The sequence below is a fragment of the Leptopilina heterotoma genome, unplaced genomic scaffold (assembly GCF_015476425.1).
Source record: "Leptopilina heterotoma isolate Lh14 unplaced genomic scaffold, ASM1547642v1 Lhet_50, whole genome shotgun sequence".
NCBI lineage: Eukaryota > Metazoa > Arthropoda > Insecta > Hymenoptera > Figitidae > Leptopilina > Leptopilina heterotoma.
The window spans coordinates 264,913-287,498 of record NW_025111108.1 but is presented as its reverse complement, the minus strand read 5'-3'; the positions used below and the strand labels follow the sequence as shown (position 1 = coordinate 287,498).

The following is a 22,586-nucleotide window of genomic DNA, read 5'->3' as shown; positions in this document are numbered from 1 at the left end:
CCCTTCTAAGGTATGGCTCTGCAGGAGGAAACAAAGAATTTATTATCTTTATGACCCAATCGGGATTGTCCAGGCCGGGGGTCTTTCGCCTCGTCGCTAATTTCTTAGTAACGATTTTAAAAGCCAGACCCCATGGGTCCTTATCGACTTCCTCGATTAGGTCCTTCCAGCTACGGCGTCGCGACTTGCGGATCTCTTTCTTGAGGTTCTTTTTCGCCTCCTTGAAAGCCTCTTTCAGCAAGGGATCTCCCTTAGATCGGGTATATGTCCTTCTTGCTTTGAGGCATTTCTTTCTCAAGGAGGCAAGCTTCTCTGACCACCAGTGCAAGGATTTTTTCCTTCACTGAAAAAATGTTGAGTACCGTGCAATCCCAATCGTGTGTCTCCCATCGAGACTGAGAACTCAATGTACTGGTGGTCACTTGCGGTATATTCCTCAGAGACCCGCCAGTCGGTTATGCGGCTGAATAGTTTAGACGATGCGATTGTTAGATCTATAATTGATCCGATCGCACCTCGTCTAAAAGTCCATGTATTGCCTCGGTTTACAGCCAATAAGTCGTTTCTGGAGATCATTTCTCCTATACGAATTCCTCTCTTGTCGAGTCTCGTCTCACCCCACTCTGGCGATTTTGCTTTAAAATCGCCAGTGATGATGACATCCAGCCTGGATTCTGTGAGGCTTGCTTCTAGGTCTTCGATATTGGCTTCGAAGTTTGTCAGTGGGTCGTTGGGTGAAAAGTAGCAGCTATACATACGTATATTAGTTACCTCTATCCACACGAACCCACTGCTCGTCTCCAGAAACTTGTCAACCCGCAATTCTGGGTTGCACAGCTTTATGGCGGCTCTCTTCGCCTTATCCTGATACCAAGGGGCGAGGTCGCTTCCTTGATACTTCTCACTGCAGAACAGGATATCGACCTCATTTTCCCTTGCTGTTTACATTAGGAGCAACTGTGCATCCTTACTTGTATGCAGGTTGACCTGCAAAAATTTTAAGGATTTGCCCTTTTAATCTTTTGCAGTTCTTCCCTGTAAACCGGACAGGCTCTCTTTCCGGACTCATGATCCGTTTCCGGCTTCCCCAGGTCCAAGCAAGTAAGACACTTCGGCTTAACGTTACAGCTCTTCGCGAGATGTCCCTCTTCGCCGCATCTCCGACAGTTTTTACTTCTGTCGGGGCCTTTGCAGGATAGGGTTCTGTGTCCGTAACCTAGGTACTTTTGGCACCTAGCTACTTCAACATGCTCGCGAATTGGAGCATTTATCCAGCCGATTTTCATTTTACTAAACATTAGCAGAGTGTTACTTTCTGCCTCTGTCAGGCGTACCAGAGCAACCTTAGTTCCTCTGTAGCGCGGCAAAAGTCGGCACTCCATCTTCAGGTCGGGTTTACCCAGCTTTTCTCTCATTGTCAGTGCTGAAGTCACCTCAGTCTCTGTAGTGGCTTCATCCATGTCTTTGATTTCTAGAGACCTCTTATTTACTAGAGGTATGACCTCGGCCTCGCCATGCAGGGCCAAGGACAGACTCTCTGCAAATTTTAAGGTCTCTCCACCCTTTTTCACTATCAGGAGAACCTCCTGTTTAAAGGTTCTTCTGATTTTTTTAAATCACGGTACCAGTGTCTTCTTGTTTAACCTTTGATTTTATCAGCGGCAAGATACCCTCATAAGATTTTGGGTCTCTTGCCGTGATATTTACCGCTTCCGTGGTTCTAAGCTTCAAAGGGTGTTTTGAGAGCTCTTTTTTCTCGCCTGGGGGCTTTTTTCTTGGAGCCCGTTCCCTTCTCTTTCCAACAACTTTAAAGCCGTCCTCATTGTCCGCTCCGTCTTTCAAGACGGTCTCGGCATACGTCTTACTAGGACTACTTGAGGACGCCTCTTTTGCTTCAACTAGCGACTCAGGATTAAGCTGTGGAGCATCGTTTCGATTAATCCTCTTTTCACTTTGAGTCGCTTGTTGTGGACTCTTATTCGGGCTTCCGCCTTCCCTAAGGCGCTTGCTCACCTTCTTTGCCTTATTACAATCTGCAGCTGCTGCACTATCCAAAGTTGCAGCAGCACTCCTCGTTTGCCTTGGAGTTCCTACAGCTGGAGTCCGTGGCTCCTGATCCCTGAACGGTTCAGGGATAAAACGCAGATTCCTACAAATTGTAAAGAACGCACCCTCTAAAACCGCCACGCCATCCAGGATGTCACGACTGACGTTCTTTTGGCGTTTGAATGCTTGACGCACACTCTTGAAAATTCCGGAAATAGCCAGGAACTGATTTGCGACATTTGATTCGTAGCATGTCAGCTGGCTATCTATTTGTCTCCCTCCAAAATCCTTGGAGCCATCTGCACCGACTATCGGGGCTTGCACCCGATCAGAATCGGTGGTGGGATTACCCTCTTTCGAGGTACCCACTTGGAGTATTTCATTTAAAATCTTGTCCATTACATTCATTTTTTTTAATTTCTTTGTCCCGTGTCGAGGGAACGATCGAGCTTAATCAGGGTACTACCATCTGGCCAAGATAGGCCCTGAACCGCCTCTGTTAGTTACATAGACGTTATAGCACAAAAGATTTTTTATCTTTTATTTTAAAAATCATAGTGTCCGACTATAGATACAACCATTATCGAGTAGCGTAATGAGTAGCACAAAGTTTTGTTGATAATTAATCATAAATATTAAAACTTATAAGATTTAAGTATTATATTATCAACTTCTAATGAGCTTTAATTCAATTTTCCAGCAGTAAGCAATTAAAAAATTATTTCCTACTACTGAAGCTTTCGTGATTTTTCATTAAAATGCTTTAACTATATTTTATTAAATACTCAAGTATTTGTAACAAATTAATATGATTTTTAATCGTGAATAACTCCTTTAATTGATGTGCTCAAACAAGCAGTAACTATTTGTTATTTAAAGAAAAAATGCATAATATAAGAACTAGAGGTGTGCAAAATTCGATTCGAACTTGCCAATTCGAAATTCAAAGGTTCGAATTGCACAACTCGACTCGGTCTACTTTCGATTCGAATCGGCCAATTCGAAGTTTCGAATTTCTAATTACTCAACTCGACTCGATTTTCGAATAAAGTCGGCCAATTCGAAAATCGAAGTTAGACTTTCGAATTTCTATGTAATGTGCTATGATGTGTTGCAGTATGTTGTGTTTCGAATTGGCCGAATTTATTCGAAAATCAAATCGAGTCGAGCAATTCGAAAGTGGAAACTTCGAATTGGCCGATTCGAATCGAAAGTAGACCGAGTCGAGTTGAGCAATTCGAAATTCGAAATGCCGATTTTCGAATTGACTAGTTCGAATCGAATTATCTCCGATTCAAATTTTCTGTTGTCGAGTCGATTAATGTTCGGTTTAACTCGATTAAATGCACACCTTTAATAAGAACGTATCCTTAAGTGTCCAACTAGGGGAATGTGGGGCAAAGTGGGGACCCTAACGTAATAAAAATTTTTTTTGTATTTGTCTACATAATATGTCTTATTGTTTTTATATTTTCAATCAAATAAATAAAATTTTGTGCAAATATTATTAAAATATAATTAATACACTTAAAAGAAATATAAAGGTTACGGAAATATTACCTGAAATATCAAAAAAGTTCAAAACCAACTTTTAACTAAACTTTATATTGAAAAACCCCGAAATTTTGATAAATATTAATCAATTTTCTTTATTTAGGTCTTGTTTTAAATGTAATGATATATATTTACATATAAAAAATATTTAAGATACCTTTTGCATAAATGGATTGCCTACATGAAGTAACAAAGTTTTAATTTAAACGTTTTGCAAAAATTTGCATGTAAATATATTGATAACTCGAAAAAAGGATCAGCTAGGATTTTGATCCCAACGATTTTTTACATTTGGTATGATGCAGAAACATTCCCGACAACCAGACTGTGGATCCATTTTTGTCAAACTTTTTTTTTTGGTTCGGGCACAGTGTGAAAACTGGTTTTACCATTAAAGTGTGATTATCTTAAAAAAAATTTTAAGAATCTGATTTTACTAATTTTTCTATTTCTTCAAAACATATTAACACTTTATTAAAATTTTTGGGACTGGTATTTTTTCGAACCCACGATTTAAATGGTTGTAAACTTTCGAAAGCCTTTTCAGATGTAAGTTCTTGTTGTTGAGGAACCAAGTCAGAACTGTTTTTATCATCCATGACTTGATTTTCGTCAATTCTTTCTAGCTCCACTCTGCCATTTTTTACAAAATTCACAATTTCAGTGTCCGACATTGACTCCCAGCCACAATCACCTTCTTAATTTTCGAACCAATCGCTAATAAATTTTTCTGGATTCTCTGTTATAAAATTTTCTTTCACAAGAAAGCGACATACATCAACAGTAATTCAGGAATTCAGGGAAAAGTCAGGGCAATTAGAATTGGTCAGGGAAGTTAGAGAAAAGTCAGGGATTTTTATTAAAAGTGCTAGAAAAAATTAAATTTTTATAATTTATAAGAAAATTCTGAATTTTTTTGTGTAATTATTTTTAATATGTACTATTTTAATAAAAGTTTCCAAAAGAATTCTATTATTTAATCAAAATTTTAATAAAAATTTAACAGGAATTCAATTACTTCCCTGGTAAAAATTTCGGACTAATTCCGTATTAGTCAGATTAGTACGGATTAGTCCGAAAATTGTACGAAAAAGGTCCGAAAATGATCCGCGCTAGTCTGATATCAATCCGAACGAAAACCTGAATCCGAAAACACTCCGGAGTAATCCTGAATGTCTACGAATTCAGTCCGTAATTAGTCCGCAACAATCCAAACTTATGACCGGTAAAGAATTCTTCTAAAATAAGTACGGAATCATCCGAAATCAATATGTAAAGAATACGGAATCAGTCCGCAACAATCCGAACTTAATCTAGTTAAAAAAACTTTATCCGCAAAATGTCCGGAGCAATCCGAAATCTGTAAGCTAGAAATCCGGTATTAGTCCGCAACAATTTAAAATTAAGTGTGGCAAAATCCTATTCCGAAACAAGTACGAAACAATCCGAAAGCTGTCTGCAACGAATACGAGAATTGTCTGCAACAATCCGGATTTTATCCAATTAAAAGACTCTATCTATATAATCGTTTTTGTAAAACAGTGATGAAACCATTTGTTGCAAACGAGAAAAAAAAGGTAAGATTGTAACTGATTTACATCGGTGTTAAAATTAATTATTTTTTATGTTATTATTGTTAAAATAATTGTAAAAATGAGTTTTTAAAATTTTTAATAAAATATTTATGTATTTTTAGGTGAAGAAATGGGGAAAAATAAAAAGGGAGGTGCAGTTAATAAAAAACGTGGTAACGGTAAGCAATAGTCATCACTACAATTCAATTATTTTTAAAACTAATAAAATTGTTTAAAGAAATTTAATAATCTTTATAAATAACAAAATTTTTACCCAAAATTCAATTATCTTTAACAATTTAAAAATAAAATTCTTTGCAAAATTTCAATCATTTTCAAAAGTTTTTTGGAATTCTTAGAGAAAAAACTTAAATAGTCTGGGAATTTTTATCTGAAACCTGGAAAATTGTTGTTTTCCAAAGTTATAGTGTTTATTTTTGAAATTTAATTTCACTTTAATATTTCAAAAAAAAGTTAAAAAAATAAATAAAAAATTATTTAGATATATTATTTTCATAAATAATAAAACTCAATGCTGAATTTCAATTATTTTTAAAACAATTTTAATACAATTCCTCAAAAAAAGTTATTGTTCTCAAAAATTTTATTAAAATTTATCAAAGAAATTTAATTATTTTAATAACCTGTGCTACAATTTGTTCATTAGAATTTAAGTATTATTTTCAATACATTTTTAATTAATTTTCTTTACAGAATAAAATTATTTTCAAAAATTTTAATGAAATTCTTTGCGTAACAATTACATTTTTTTCAATATAATTTTAATAAAATTTTTCTAAAAAATACAATTATGTTTAAAAATTTACAAAAATTATCGTCAAAATTTCAATTCTCTTTATAAATAATATTTTTCTCCACAATTCAATTATTTTCAAATCTTTTTAATAAAATTATTGACAGAATTTAAATTATTTTTATTACAATTTTCTTCAAATTTATCGAAAAATGCAATTATTCTTAAAAATTTTTATGAAAATTTGTCAAGAGAATTTAATTTTTTAATTTAATTTTTATTACAATTTTCTTCAAATTTCTCGAAAAATGAAATTATTCTTAAAAATTTTCATTAAAATTTTTCAAGTGAATTTAATTATTTACAAATTTGTTGATAAAATTCTTTATGGAAATTCAATTTTAAGAAATATTCAATTGTTTAATAAAATATTTCTTTTTATAGATAAATAATTTAATTCTCTTACACTTTTCTAATAAAAATTGATTTAAAAATTAATTTCAAATTAAAATCTTTAAAAATTTGAACTTTTCATATTTTTAATTGGCCGATTCAAATCGAGAGAAAATTCGATTCGAACTTGCCAATTCGAATCGAAAGTAGACCGAGTCGAGTTGAGCAATTCGAAATTAGAACCTTTGATTTCGAATTGGCAAGTTCGAATCGAATTTTCTATCGATTGTAATTTTCACACCTCTAAGTGACATTATTTTTTTTATAAAATAATAATTTTTCTTTTTTTTACAGCTTCTACAATACCACCAAAATCAGTTCGAACTAGAAGCTCCGGGGCAGCGACAGCTCAAACAGCAGCACCACCTGTCGTCGGTGGTGATGCAGTTCAAATTGCAGCAGGACCAGCTGTCCCACTGGGACCACCACCGGCCGCAGCTCAAACAGCAGCACCACCGACGACAGGTGGTGCTGCAGTTCAAATCGCAGCAGGACCAGCTGTCCCACTGGGACCACCACCGGCCGCTTTTAGGACCGGATTGCCGTTGCCACCAAGAAATCGCTGGCATAATGAGGAATTCGAGGAAGAGGAGGAAGAATGTATTGAGGAAGGGTTTGTTCATAATTATGGGCGTCCACGACAGCAGCAAAACCAATTCTATGTACACCCACAATCGCCAATGAATTTTGGAATGGGCCAAATGGGCGGATTCCAGCATAATCCGCAGATGTACCTGCCAATTCCATATAACGCCGCACTTCCTCCTCTTCCTCCAAATGTGTATTTCCCACCTCAAGTATATCCTGCACAGCCGTATATGGGAAGTAGTTTCCCACAAATTCAAGCAGCTGCCAACGAGCAATTTCTCGCCATGCAACAAATGGCAGTTATGTCAAGGTTGCAGGGAGATTTAATAAATGCGAGAGGGAGCTCCTCCAACGCTGCCCGTATACGAAATGCGGCACTTGAACATCCAAATGCGCCGTCAAAGAAGGAGAAAAAAACAAAGTAAGAAACCCAATTTTATTAACATTAAATCTCTCTCTCTCTCTCTCTCTCTCTCTCTCTCTCTCTCTCTCTCTCTCTCTCATTCTCTCTTAATCTTTCTCATTCTTTCTTATTGTCAACTATTCTCTCTCGTTCACCCTTAATATGTCTCATTTTCTCTCATTCATTCTTATTTTCCCTCATTCTCTCTTACTTTATCTCGTTCATTATTATTTTCTCTCATTCTCTCCTATTATCTTTTATTCTCTCTTTCACCCTTATTCTCTCTTAATCTCACTCATTCTCTTTTAATGTCAACTATTTTCTATCGTTCACCCTTAATCATTCTCATTTTCTTTCCTTATCTCTTATTTTCTCTCATCTACTCTTTAACTATCTTTCATTCTCTCTCGTTCACCCTCATTCTCTCTTAATGTCCCCCATTCTCTCTTATTGTCAACAATTCTCTCTCGTTCACCCTTTATCTCTATCATTTTTTCCCATTCACTTTTATTTTCTATCATTCTTTCTTACCTTTTTTAATCTCTCTTATTCTCTCATTTTTCCTCATTCTCTCTTAATTTCTTTTATTCCCTCTCATTCACTTTTGTTTTCTCACATTTTCTCTTACTTTCTTTCATTCCCTCTCTTTCCTTCTTATTTTCTCTCTTACTTTCTTTTAATCTCTCTCATTCACTGTTATTTTCTATCATTCTTTCTTACTTTCTCTTTACCTCTCTTATTCTCTCATTTTCTCTCATTCTCCCTCATTCTCTCTTAATTTCTTTTATTCCCTCTCATTCACTTTTGTTTTCTCACATTTTCTCTTACTTTCTTTCATTCCCTGTCTTTCATTCTTATTTTCTCTCATTCTGTCTTACTTTCTTTTAATCTCTCTCATTCACTCTTAACCTTTCTTATTTTCTCTCATTCACTCTTATTTTCTATCATTCTTTCTTACTTTCTTTTTATCTCTCTTATTCTCTCATTCTCTCTCATTTTCCCTCATTCTCTCTTAATTTTTTTTATTCCCTCTCATTAACTTTTATTTTCTCTCATTCTATCTTACATTCTTTTCATCTCTCTCATTCACTCTTAATCTCTCTTATTTTCTCTCATTCTTTCTTACTTTATCTCATTCTCTCCTACTTTATCTTATTCACTCTTATTTTCTCTTATTCTCTCCTATTATCTTTTATTCTCTCTTATTGTCAGCTATTCTCTCTCGTTCACTCTTAATCTCTCTCAATTTCTCTCATTCACTATTATTTTCTCTTATTCTCTCTTTCTTTCTTTTAATCTCTCTCATTCCCTTATATTCTCTCCTATGCTCTCTTATTTTCCCTTATTCTCTATTACTTCATCTTATTCACTCTTAATCTTGTTCGTTCTTCTTTAATCTATCTTATTTTCTCTTACTTTCTTTTATTCTCTCTCGTTCACCCTTATTCCTTCTTAATCTCTCTCATTTTTTTAAATTCTTTTATTCCCTCTCATTCACTCTTATTTTCTCTCATTCTCTCTTACTTTCTTTTATTCTCTCTCGTTTACCCTTAATCTCTCACATTCACTCTTATTTTCTCTCATTCTCTCTTACTTTCTTTTATTCTCTCTCGTTTACCCTTAATCTTTTCTATTTTCTCTCATTCTCTTCTTACTTTCTTTTATTTGCATAATTTTTTTCGCATAATTTTTTTTTGCATAATTTTTTTCTCTCTTACTTTCTTTTATTCTCTCTCGTTTACCCTTAATCTTTTCTATTTTCTCTCATTCTCTTCTTACTTTCTTTTATTTGCATAATTTTTTTCGCAAAAATCAATTACTTTAAAATTTGCCATTAGATTCTTCGGAGTAATTCAATTATTTTCAGGAGTAATAAAATTCAATTATTTTCAAAAATTTTAATTTAATTCATTGCAATTTTTCAATTATTTTCAATAATTATTTTAATCAATCAATTATTTTAAAATTTGTCATTAAATTCTTCGCAGTAAAATAATAATTTAGTTATTTTTAAAAATTTTAATAAAATTTATTGCAAATCTAATTTTTTAATTTTCAATGATTTTCAATAATTATTTTAATCAATAAATTATTTAAAAATTTGACATTAAATTCTTCGCAGTAATTCAATTATTTTCAAAATTAATAAAATTCAATTAATCAATTAAAAAAAAAAAATTCAAATTTGTTGTGTAAATTCGCTCAGGAAATAAGTCTACAAAAAAGATGTTTGGGCCTGGATATTTTAAGTATGTTAATTACTTTAATTTATAATTCGATTTTTTGAAATAATAGTACTCTTATAACTGAAAATTAAACGATTTAAAACGGTTTAAGCACTAAACTGTCAAACTTAACCTTGTTTTTTTATGGTTATGAGTACGTTTTATTGAATGATTGAATCTAATTACTTATTGATAAAACAATATTAAATATTTATTCCAATAACTTTGAATATTGTTCTTAATTTTTTTCTTTATTGATTCTAAAGAATATTTAGTTTCATTTTTGCAGATTATAATATATTTTGCCAGAATAATAATGGTGAGCGAATTTACCCATCATTTAAAGGTAAATTCGCTCACAAAAAAACGGCTTATAAATAATTTTCTGCAACATATTTCAATTTCTTTATGCAGTAATAGGAAAGATAAAGGGTTAAAGATTATATATTTTCAGTGCCAATGTTTATTTTCATCGTTTCCCGAAGTTATTTAAAAAAGAATTGAAAAATTGAGCGAATTTAGCCTCACTTACGGTAGTCACTAAATAAAATTAGTAATCATTTTTACTAATTCAAATTTAGACAGTAAGTAAAAATTTACTGGAAATACACTATTGTACTCAATTATAAATAACAAATATTTTGAAAATTAGTACATTAAAAAAATTATTTTAGACCTTCTTTTTTACTTTCTTTTATTTACTCTCGTTTACCCTTATTCTCTCTTAATCTCTCTCATTCTTTCTTATTTTCCCTCATTCTCTCATACTTTATCTCATTCACTCTTATACTCTTTCATTCTCTCTTCTTACATCTAATTCTCTCTCATTCCGTCTTATTTTATTCTATTTTTTAATTCCAATTTTTTTTTAAACGAAAAATCTTTCTAACAATTTTTGCGAACTTCTTTAATTGAATTGTTAGTATTTTGCTTTTCTTGATAATAATAATAATTAATTAATAATTATTTGCTTGCAGAAAGATATGAAAGATGTTAAACATCTCCTTATGGACCTGCTGTCGGAGAAAAAATATCGTGGTGGAGGCAGAGGACGCGGTGGAAGAGGTGGAAGGGGTGGAAGAGGAGGTGGTCAAGGACTTTATTATTAATCATCATTTTTATTAATTACTATCACTTTATATAGTATCGATATATTATTATATCGATACTATAAATCATTACTATCACTTATTTCTAACTATATTATACCTAAAAAGTAAATAAAAAAATATAAAAAGATTCTCTCCTCTTTTCTCTTCTTAACTCTTATTCTCCCTTATTTCCTCTTATTCTCTCTCGTTCACTCTTCGTCCAAGGTTACCACAGGTCTGGGAAATCAGGGAAAAGTTTTTTCATAAAAAGTACTGAAAAAAATTAACTTTTTAGAATTCTGAAGAAAATTTTGAATTTTTTATGTTTTTTTAATGTTTGCCTTATAATTTATGAAACAATAACGAATTCTGATACAAAAGCTTCAAAATTTTTTTTTATTTCTGACAAGAATGAATGTTTTAACATTATTTAATTATTTTAAGTTTTAACGCAATTATATTGATAAAAAACAAATTTCTTTGCTTCTGCAATTCAATTATTTTTAAGAATTTTAATACAATTTTTGTCAAAATTTCAATTATTTTAAAAAGTATTTTAAATGAATTCGATTATCTAAAATTTTATTGTTAAAATGCTTTGCAAACATTTAAATATTTTCATAAATAATAAGAAATTTCGCAGCTATTCAATTATTTTAATTTTTTTAAATAAATTTCTTAAGAAAAAATGCCATTATTTTTATAAATAATAAATTTTATCGCTACATTTTAATTATTTTTAACGCAATTTTAATCGAATTCCTCAAAAAATGTAATTATTCTCAAACATGTTATTAGAATTCGTCGAATTTTAACGAATATCTCATCAAGAATTCAATTATCTTTATAAATAGCAAAAATTTTCTACAAAAATTCAATTATTTTCACAAATTTAAATGAAATTCTTTGCAAAATTTCAATTATTTTCTAAAGTTTAGATACAGCAGGTCGACGATTTTCAATATTTACTATTTTCATAAAATTCATTAATTAATTACATTATTATTATTATTATTATTATTATTATTATTATTATTATTATTATTATTTTTTTTTGCTTAGGGAATTTTGGGAAATCTGCCTACAGATACCTTGGACTCCGCACTCCAAGGTTATGTGGGGTTGGTGTGATAAAACAAAAGGAAATAAAAAAAATTTAAAAATAAATATATAAAATAGTAAATTTAATAAACTGGCGACCTACCGCCAGCCCGACCCACTAAAACCCGTAACCCTTCTTTTGGAGCCCTTTACCCTCCCTCGGAACTGTCGTAAGACTTTAGCCTTCGCGGGTGGCGCTCCAACTCTGTCGCTATTGCGACTTTCTGCTTTTCTCTGCGGTCATCCTGCGTTAATAGTTAAAAATTCAAAACTATTTCAATATAAAGCGGAATTAACAGCACAACAATAAAAAAGCAAATTCTAAAAAGTGTAAAAAGTCAAAAGATAAAATTACAAACGGATATATAAAAAAAAGAAAAAATAAACGCGAATAAAATATTGAAAACCTAAAACTGTACAAAGATGAATAAAAAACACAAACAAGTAAAAAATGTATAAGGACAAATAAATCACAAGATAAATTAATAAAAAACAAACGTACAAAATTAAAAGCTGTTTAAATTACGCTTTTTGGCGGCCGTCGAGATCCTTCCTCGACATAACCGAGATTATGAAGTTCTCGACTTTCCGCCAATTCTCTTCTGACTGGGTCATCAGCGATACCATGTTCTCCGGTGTAACTTGACTGTTTACACCTTCGAACATGGCCTGCCTCTCCAAGTCCCATTTTCTGCATGAGAAGAGGGTGTGCTCCGCGTTGTCCTCAGGGAACTGGCAATATGCACACACCTCGTCCTCGCGTAATTTAAAGCGACACAGGTACGAGTTAAAACACCCGTGACCTGTGAGCGCCTGAGTCAAATAATAGGAAACCTGACCGTGTTTCCTATTTATCCAGGTGGCGAGTGCCGGGATAAGGCGATAAGTCCATCGACCTTTTTCCTCACCATCCCATCTTTCTTGCCATCTTTCTATGAGCCTGTGCCTCGCTTCTTTGCGGATCAGGCCCTTGCTTGGTCTTATTTCCTCATCTAAGGAACTTCTTTCTTTAGAAAAGAGAAACATTTCTTCCCTTTCCCTCGCCAAAAGATCTGCTGGCGGGACACTTGCAAGGACCTGCACAGCACTCGTAGATACCGTCTTATATGCAGAGATGATACGCGTTGTTATCGATCTCTGCGCCGACAGTATCTTTTCACAGATGGTCACACATCTTTTGCACCTCAGGGATGGGGCCCACGCTGGTGCTGCATAGAGCATTTTAGCGTGGGCGACACTTGCCACCAGTCTCCGTTTGTGTTCACGGGGTCCGCCTACATTTGGCATTAACCGTGAAAGATTAGCCGCACACTCGATCGCCTTATTTGACGCCGTAGCCATGTGGTGGTGGAAGTTTAACCTTCCATCCAACTCCACACCAAGATATTTAATTTGCTTACTCCACTTGACCTCGAATCCGTCTATCACGATTCGTGGGAGCTCATAACCACGTCTGTCTGTGACCAGCAGTGCCTCGGTCTTTTCCAGGGCCATTTCAAGACCTCTGGTATCCAGCCAGCTTTTTGCTAGTCGCAGACATTCGTTCACCAATGTCCCAAGAGCCTCCTCACTTTCGGCAGTGCACACGAACAACGCGTCGTCCGCAAAGCCAATGATCACCGCACCTTCGGGTAGATCCATTCGCATATAGGCCTGTATGATGAGACTTTATCTAGAGGTTTTTCGCCTTTCCTCAAGAGGACTAACCTCTGTCGCTTCCAGTCGCGGAAGAACTGTCCTCTCTCAAGGCAAAGATTGAAGCATCGAAGCAGAATCTGGGGTAAAGTGTCAATTACCAACTTTAGGATCTCGTTACTTATCCCATCGATTCCAGGCGCCTTGCCTGTTTTCAATCATTTGCCTGCTTTGTGCAATTCGCTAAGTGTGAAGAGTTCTTCCTCTCCGACTTTGCAAGAACTCCAGTCCCGTCTAAGGTATGGTTCTGCAGGAGGAAACAAAGAACTTATTATCTTTCTGACCCAATCGGGATTGTCCAGGCCGGGGGTCTTTTGCCTCGTCACTAATTTCTTAGTCACGATTTTAAAAGCCAGACCCCATGGGTCCTTATCGACTTCCTCGATTAGGTCCTTCCAGCTACGGCGTCGCGACTTACGGATCTCTTTCTTGAGGTTCTTTTTCGCCTCCTTGAAAGCCTCTTTCAGCAAGGGATCTCCCTTAGATCGGGTGTATGTCCTTCTTGCTTTGAGGCATTCCTTTCTCAAGGAGGTTAGCTTTTCTGACTACCAGTGCAAGGATTTTTTCCTTGGAAAGGCTCCTTTGCGACGTGGCATCGACGCATTGCAAGCGGTGAAGATTATATTTCGCACCGCTCGCACCTCTCCATTTAGACTTTTCGGCCTCCTCACCCAACCAGAATCCTCAATTAAGATAGATTCTTCTAGGGACCGGCTGAACTTCTCCTTGTTGAGTTTCTTAATGTTCCACGAGGAGGTTTTGCGACTAGGAGCTTCCTGTCTTTTTCCTCCTCGTGTGTCTCCCATTGAGACTGAGAACTCAATGTACTGGTGGTCACTTGCGGTATATTCCTCAGAGACCCGCCAGTCGCTTATGCGGCTAAATATATTAGACGATGCGATCGTTAGATCTATAATCGATCCGATCGCACCTCGTCTAAACGTCCATGTTTTTCCCGGTTTACAACTAATAAATCGTTCTTGGAGATCATTTCTCCAATCAGAATTCCTCTCTTGTCGAGCCTCGTCTCACCCCACTCTGGCGACTTTGCATTAAAATCGCCAGTGATGATGACATCCAGCTTGGATTCTATGAGGCTCGATTCTAGGTCTTCTATATTGGCTTCGAAGGTGGTCAGCGGGTCGTTGGGTGAGAAGTAGCAGCTATACATACGTATATTAGCCACCTCTATCCACACAAACCCGCTGCTTGTCTCCAAGAACTTGTCAACCCGCAATTCTGGGTTGCACAGCTTGATGGCGGCTCTCTTCGCCTTAACCTGATACCAAGGTGCGAGGTCGCTTCCTTGATACTGCTCACTGCAGAACAGGATATTGACCTCATTTTCCCTAGCTGTTTGCATCAGGAGCACCTGTGCATCCTTACTTGTATGCAGGTTGACTTGAAGGAGCTTTAGGGATTTGTTCTTTCAAGTTTCTCCAGTTCCTCCTTGTAAACCGGGCAGAAAATTCTTCCAGGGATATGGTTGACTTCCGTTTTTCCCAAATCTGTACACGTAATGCACTTTGGCTTGTCGCCAGTACAACTCTTGGCGAAATGTCCCGCTTCGCCGCATCTCCGACAGTTTTTTGTTCTGTCGGGGCCCTTGCAAATTCGGGTCACGTGTCCATAGGCTAGGCACTTTTGACATCTTGTCACTTCTAAGTGCGTTCGGATGGATGCGTTTATCCAACCAATACGCACTTTGCCTAGCTTAAGCAGACTCTTGCTGTCCGTTTCACACAAGCGTACTAGTGCCACTTTCGTACCACCAAAACGTGTCAGAAGTCGGAAAGTCACATCTAACTCGGGCTTTTGCAACTTCTGCTTTAAGACGGTTAAAACGTCCTCTTCTGAAGTTGTTTCGTCAAGTTCCCGAATTTCGAGGGTCTTTTTACTGACAAGAGCCGTAACCTCGGCCTTGTCCTGAAGAACGGAGGTAAGATTCTGAGCGAACTTTGAAGTTTCACCCCCCTTTTTTACCACAACGAGAACCTCCTTTTTAAGAGTTCTCCTAATTTTCACAATCTCTGTGCCAGTTTCCTCTGGATTTACCGAAGTTGTTGCCAGCTTTATAAGATCATAGTAGGTCTCTGGATTCCGGGCCGAAATTTTTATTGCCTCCGTTGTTCTAATTTTGGGGGGGCGCTTCTGAAGTCGCTCCCTCTCCTCCGCTTTCTTCAAGGCCTTTCTCTTACGGGCATCCCGTTTCCTATTGGAGACGGTTTCAAAGTCTTTTTCGTTTTCAGGCTTATTTTCCACAGTTGCCTCCGAATAAGAAGCAACCTTGGCCGAAGCAGCCTTACTCACCTCCGTCTCCATAACAGTAGGGTTTGGCTTGGTCTCCTTGCTCTTAACCCTCTTACCCTTGGGAGTGGTCACAGTAGAATCAGTCTCCGGACCTTCATACTCTCTAGGGCGCTTCTTTGGGTCGATGGGCTTGCTCTCGCCAGATGTGGCGTGAGACATCGATCTAGGAATTTCAGGATTCGACTCTGGTTTGCTTGGGCTAATGAAGGGCCTAGGTATAAAACGCAGGTTACTGCGAAGCACCTCGTGCACCTTCCCCAATTCCACCATTCCATCCTGAACATCCTTGCTAATGTGTCTTTGTTTCCTGCAAGCACGCCACATGCTGTCAAGTATTTTTGGGATCAAATCGACCTGTTCTAAAACATTTTCTTCGAATCTGCTAAGTCCCACATCCTCAGAATTTTTGCTTTGGCTCCCTCCAAAATCCTTGGAGCCGTCTGCACCGACTACCGGGGCTTCAACCCGATCAGAATCGGTGTCGGGATTACCCTCATTTGAGGTACCCGCTTGGAGTATAATATCTAAATTTTTGTCCATTTCATTTTTTTTTTATTCTTTGTCCCGTGTCGAGGGACAATCGGGCCTTAACAGGGTACTACCATCTGGCCAGGATGGACCCTGAACCGCCTCCGTTAGTTACATAGACGTTATAGCATTGCTGGAGCATTGATGCGACGTCTATGATATCCAAGGGCACGTGAACATGTATGTTCGGATGTGGAGGTCGATGTGTCTCTCCAAGATAGCAGGAAGTTTCCGCAAAGGGAGTGCATCCTAGTATCTCTTTACAGAGTTTACCCTCATTATTATTATTATTATTATTATTATTATTATTATTATTATTATTATTATTATTATTATTACATTATTTACATTATTGACAACAATATTTTATACTACAATTTTACTAAAACATTTAATTATTTTTATAAATAATAAAATTTTATTAAGAAATTCAATTATTTTCATCACAGAATTTTAAATATTTTTAATACAATTTTAAATAAATTCTTGGAAAAATACAATTATTCTTAAAAATTTTATTGCAATTTAACGACAGAATTTTATTTTAAGAAACGTTTAATTATAAAATAAAACAATAAAATTAGTTGCAATAATTTAATTATTTTCAAATAAAATAACTTTTACAGGGCTCCAACAAGGTCTGTAAATCCCGTAGAAGTCCGTATTTTTTCTTGAAGTCCGTAAAAGTCCGTTTTTTTAAAAAAGGACCATATAAAGTTTGTAATTTGATTCAAAAAGAATGAAAAGGTCGTAAATTATACGATATAATTTGGATAATTTTAGAGAAATTACAAATGATTGCAGAAATTCAATTACATATTTTCAACAGTAATAAAAATTCTTCGCAGAAATTCAATTATGTTCAAAATTTTTTTTAATTCTCATCAAATTTCAATTATCTTTTGAAATTATTAAATTCTATTTCGTAATTCATTTATTTTCTAAAAATTTTCCTCAATTCAATGATTTTCAATATCTACTATTTTCATAAAATTTTTTAAAAGAATTCAATTATTTGAAAAAAAAATGTAATAAAATTCTACACAAACTTAATTATTTTCAAAAAATAATAAAAATTTCACAGGAATTTCATTATTTACAAATTTTTTAAATACATTTCTTCGCAACCATTCAATTTTTTTCATAAATAAAAATTATTGTATACTTTCAATTTTTTTTAATAAAGTTTAAATCGAATTCCTCGAAAAAATTCTTAAAAATTTTATTAAAAGTTGTCAAAAGAATTCAGATATTTAAAAATGTTTAGATAAAATTCTTTATGAGAATTCAATTTTCCGAAACATGCAATTATTCAATAAATTGTTATTTTTATATTTAAATAATTGATTTTCAGTAGAATTTACTAATAAAAATTGATTTAAAAATTTATTACAGTTACAATTTCAGATAATAATTGAATATTAAAAGCAATTAACGGTAAATTTTTTAAAATAATTGAATTTTGTAATTAATTTTTTTGAAAAAATTTAATTAAATTTTGTTAATATTATTATAAGTTTTTATTTTTAAATATTTATTTATTTCAAGAATTTACAAATAATTCAGAGTGTCTACTGGTCCTTTAAGTCCTGGAATTCCTGGAAATGTCCTGGAATTTGAAAAATTGTCCTTACATGGTGGCGACTGTTCATGGAAAACCTGGAAGTCAGGGAAAAATAAGTAGGTCAGGCAAATCAGGGAAAAGTCAGGGAATTTTTTAATTAGTCAGAAAAATTGTTAAGATTATAAAAAGAAGAAAAAAATTTATATAAGGGAGACTAGGGCTAAATATTGAACAGCCAAAAGAGTCAAATTGCATTATCTTTCTAACGGAAATAGTTAGATATAAATATGAAATATCCAATTAATTATGTGAAATAAATTAATTAATTGTTTGAAATAACTAATTATTTGCATTAAATAAATTTATTTATTAGAATCAATTAATTATTTAATTGATTCAATTAAGATTTATTTGAGTTAAATAAATGTGATTCAAATAATTCAAATTATTTGAAGCAAATAAATATTTATTAGATCCAAATAAAAATTTTGCAAATAATTTGAATTAATGGAATCAAATAATTTTTTTTTCAGTGTATTTATGACATTAGACAAGTACTCGGCCGAAAAACGAAACCGCCCACAACAATTGAACCCATAATTTTGTTTTTTATTTATAAATAAATTTTAGTTTATTAAATTTATAATTGTTAAATGTTAAAAAATCAAAATTTTGAAAAAAGAGCAAAACATTTATTATACGCTAAAATATTAGAAGCTTTTTTATGAAATGTTGGTGAGGACAATTGCCCTATACAAGATTGATCTATTTAAATATTTTTGCATCTAAATGGATTTATTTTCTAAAAAAACATCTTTCCAAAATTTAAGTTTTAGCCGCAGTCTCAGCTACTTTAAGATTAAAGATTTAATTTTAAAAATAAAGAATTTTATCTACTTTTACAAATTGATTCAAAAATCCTTAAAACATCCTTCTCAACTGTTTGAAAGAAATAGTACTTATTAATAATAATTTGAGAGATATATTTCTTATTTAAATTATTGTTCATTAGAAACCAAGTTAAAAACACCCAGAATATTGGTCTCTGATTTCCAGACAAAACTTTCACTTTTTCCCTGACCCTGAAGAACATTAATAACTTCTATTTTAAATAAATATTTTTAATCATTATTATTTTTCCACAGGAATTCAGATTTTTAAATTCAATAACTTATGAGAATATCATATATAATAAAACATGAGGAAATTGATCGAATTTTTATGAACTTCTTAAAAATATTTAAATTTTATTAAAAAATTGAAAATAATTAAAATCTGACAAAGATTTAAAACAAAATTTTTTTTAAATAATTGAATTCCTGTGAAAATGTTTATTTTTGAAAAAATTGAATTCTTGGGAAGAATTTTATTAAAATTGTTTAAATAATTAAATTGCTTAGAAGAATTTTATTTTTTACGAAAATAATTGAATTGTTTCGAAAAGTTTTACAAACATTTTTAACAATAATTGTATTTGTAGAAAAATGTTGTATTTTACGAAAATAATTGTAGGTATTCTATGACCAATTTTATTATAATTTTTTGAAATTTATAAAGTATTTTATTAAAATTTGTAAAAATAATTGAATTCTCAAGAAATGAAATAATTGATTTCTAGCGAAGAATTTTATTCAAATTTCTTTAAATAATTAAATTCCCATAAAAAAATTTATATTTTGGACATTTTGGGCTTTGGAACTTTTGTACCCCAAGCAAATGGGTATATTATTTGTGAAAATAATTGAATTCTTAAGAAGAAATGTATTGAAAACAATTGAATTGTATAGGAAAATTTTATTAAAATTGCAATTTAATGAACTAAATCATGTAGAGAATTATATCAACATTTTTTTAAATAATAGAATTATTAAAAGAATTTTATTTAAATTTTTCGAAATAATTGAATTTCGCAGACTATTTTTTTCAATTTTCTTTATATTATATTTAAATTCTTTCGAGAAACTTTATTAAAAAATTTTAAATAATTAAATTTCTGTTAAATTTTTATTAAAATTTTGTTTAAATAATAGAATTCTTTTGCAAAATTTTATTAAAATAGTAGAGATAAAAAGTAATTGAAATGAGGAAAATTTTTGAAAATAATTGAATTTTGGAGAAGAATTTTATTATTTGTAAAGATAATTGAAATTTTTACGAGAATTTTTAAAATTTTTTGAACATAATTAGTGAATTCTTGACGGAATATTCGTTAAAATTTTTTTAAATAATTGAATTTCTCCGAAAAATTTTATTACTTTTGAAATTAATTGAATTCTTGTGATGAATATTGTTATTTATGAAATTAATTGAATTTTACAGGGATTGAATTATTTATTTATTTATTTAACAAATTTACGGGTCAAGCCCTTTCGTACAAAGTACTCTTACAATCTAAAGGCTGCAAACCACAACCTATTTTAATCAATAATAATTAGTTAGCCTGCACTAGGCAGTAATAGAATCAAAAATTTAATGTGAACTTACGCAATGTGGAGGTAAATCTTAAATAATTATTGTCAAAAAAATCAATAACATTAGAGACAGAATTAGCCTCTCTGCCTAGTCTTGTTACAAGAGAGTGGTATCCGTAGTTTGTTCTATGGAACGATTCCACAAATAATGTGTAATTTCTAGTAACTCTAGTAGGAACAGATAAATTAAATAATGACAATAAATGTGGACAATCATTAACACCATTTATAATCTTATAGAAAAAAGTCAAATCATTAAACAGAAACCTAGATGCAATTAGTGGAGTGTTAAGCAATAGTCGTAATGAACTGTAGTCATGGGCGCATCTGTCAAATGGTATGTTAAACTGTCGCGCCACAAAACGGAGAAATCTATTTTGAATTCTTTCAAGTCTTATCACATTAAAATCATAAAAAGGCACATATATTACAGAGGCATATTCCAGCAGCGATCTCACCAAAGAGAAGAAAAGAATTCTAAGTGTATTTATATTGTGAAACATAGATGCGTTTCTAGTTATAAAACCTAGGACTCTTAATGCTTTTGAAGTTACTTCAGATATATGTCTATTAAATGAGAGATCACTGCATAGAAGAAGACCCAAGTCCCGAATACAAGTAACCCTTGTAAGCTCCTCATGACCAACAGTATAACAATATATCAAAGTACTTTTCTTAGAAAACGAGATAACATAACTCTTTTTAACATTTATTGACATTTGATTACTGTCACACCATTGGATCACGCGATCAAAATCGGTCTGAATATGTAAAGGACTTGAACTAACAACATTATAAATTTTTAGGTCATCGGCGTAAAGCAAAAAAAAAACAAGTCTTGAAAATAAATTTAATGTCATTCATGTAAAGAACAAACAAGAGTGGTCCAAGATTCGAGCCTTGTGGAACACCAGAAGTTGCCAAAAATGGATCTGAATATTCACTTTTAAATTTTATTCTTTGAAATCTCCCCGATAGATAACTTTCCAAAAACAAAATTATATTTGGAGATACACCCATTCTACGTAGCTTTTCAAGAAGAATGCTATGATTAACCTTATCAAATGCCTTAGTAAAATCGGCATATATCGCGTCAATCTGGTGTCCCTTTTCCAAATTTGTTGACAAATAATCAACAAAGATGCCGAGATTAGTAATTGTAGAGCGACCACGAACAAACCCGTGTTGCTCATCAATTATAATGTTTGATGACGCGACATACAACGACTCATAAATAAGACCTTCGAAAATTTTAGAAATTGAACTGAGTAATGTTATTGGCCTGTAATTTTCAATATTATTTTTAATACCATCTTTAAAAACAGGAGATATAATACCCTTTTTCCACTCATTAGGAAATTTATTCATATTCAAGGATTTATTAAACAAAATAAACAGTGGTTCAACAAATGAAAAGCCACATGAACGAATCAAAGAAGGAGGGATTCCATCTGGGCCTGCTCCCTTATTTGCATCCAAGTTTCTTATTTTTACAAATATATCGTTTCTTGTTATCGTTATTGAATTAAGATTCACCTCACTAAATTCTGTAGATGTTACATCGTTAGGTCGCAGTGTAGTAGTGTTATAGACAGATTTGAAAAATTTCGCAAAAAGATTAGCAATTTCAACAGGAGATTCACTACTTTCCTCTTTTAAATACATGGCACCAGGTAAAGAATGACATTGTCTATTTAAATTTACAAATTTCCAAAAATACTTCGGGTTGTCAACTATTGAATTTTCTGTGTTTGATATAAAATTATTATAAAGAAAGAATTTCATAAAAATGTAAAGAATTTCATTAAAATTCCTGAAAATAATTGAATTTCTCTGAAGAATTTTGTTAATTATCAAGATAATTGCGTTAAAAATTTTAAAATAAGTAAATAATTTAAAAAAATCCATTCTTGTTATAAATAAAAAAATTTTTGATGGTTTTGTATTAGAATTAGTGGTAGTTTCGTAGTTTATGAGGCAAACAGAAAAGACGCCAAAAAAATTCAAAAAAAATTTTTTTCGTTAATTTTCAACTCCAATTTAGAAAAATAGTGAAATTTTTCATAAAAAATGTGTGATTACATTTCTGACAAATATTTTACATTTCAAACGAATCTGCTTAATTTTGGAACAGATATCCGTTTTTATTGTCACCTGAAACAACTAAACAACAAGCACATTTTTATAATAAATCACTATTTTAAAAAAGCATTTACTACATGTGGACAA

The 22,586-nt window shown here is 32.7% G+C and overlaps 2 protein-coding genes across 7 annotated transcripts in view; both read left to right on the top strand.

Annotated features, from left to right (window-relative positions):
* The window catches only part of LOC122507649 (glucose dehydrogenase [FAD, quinone]-like), a 404,897-nt gene that overhangs the window by 176,088 nt on the left and 206,223 nt on the right, over window positions 1-22,586 (top strand). The gene's annotated exons all lie outside the window — the stretch shown is intronic.
* Window positions 4,849-10,741, top strand: LOC122507651 (basic salivary proline-rich protein 1-like). Its single transcript, XM_043620476.1, has 4 exons — window positions 4,849-5,177; window positions 5,297-5,353; window positions 6,676-7,390; window positions 10,575-10,741. Exons 2-4 carry the CDS (start codon window positions 5,305-5,307, stop codon window positions 10,582-10,584), a joined length of 774 nt encoding a protein of 257 aa, XP_043476411.1. The 5' UTR covers window positions 4,849-5,177; window positions 5,297-5,304; the 3' UTR covers window positions 10,585-10,741.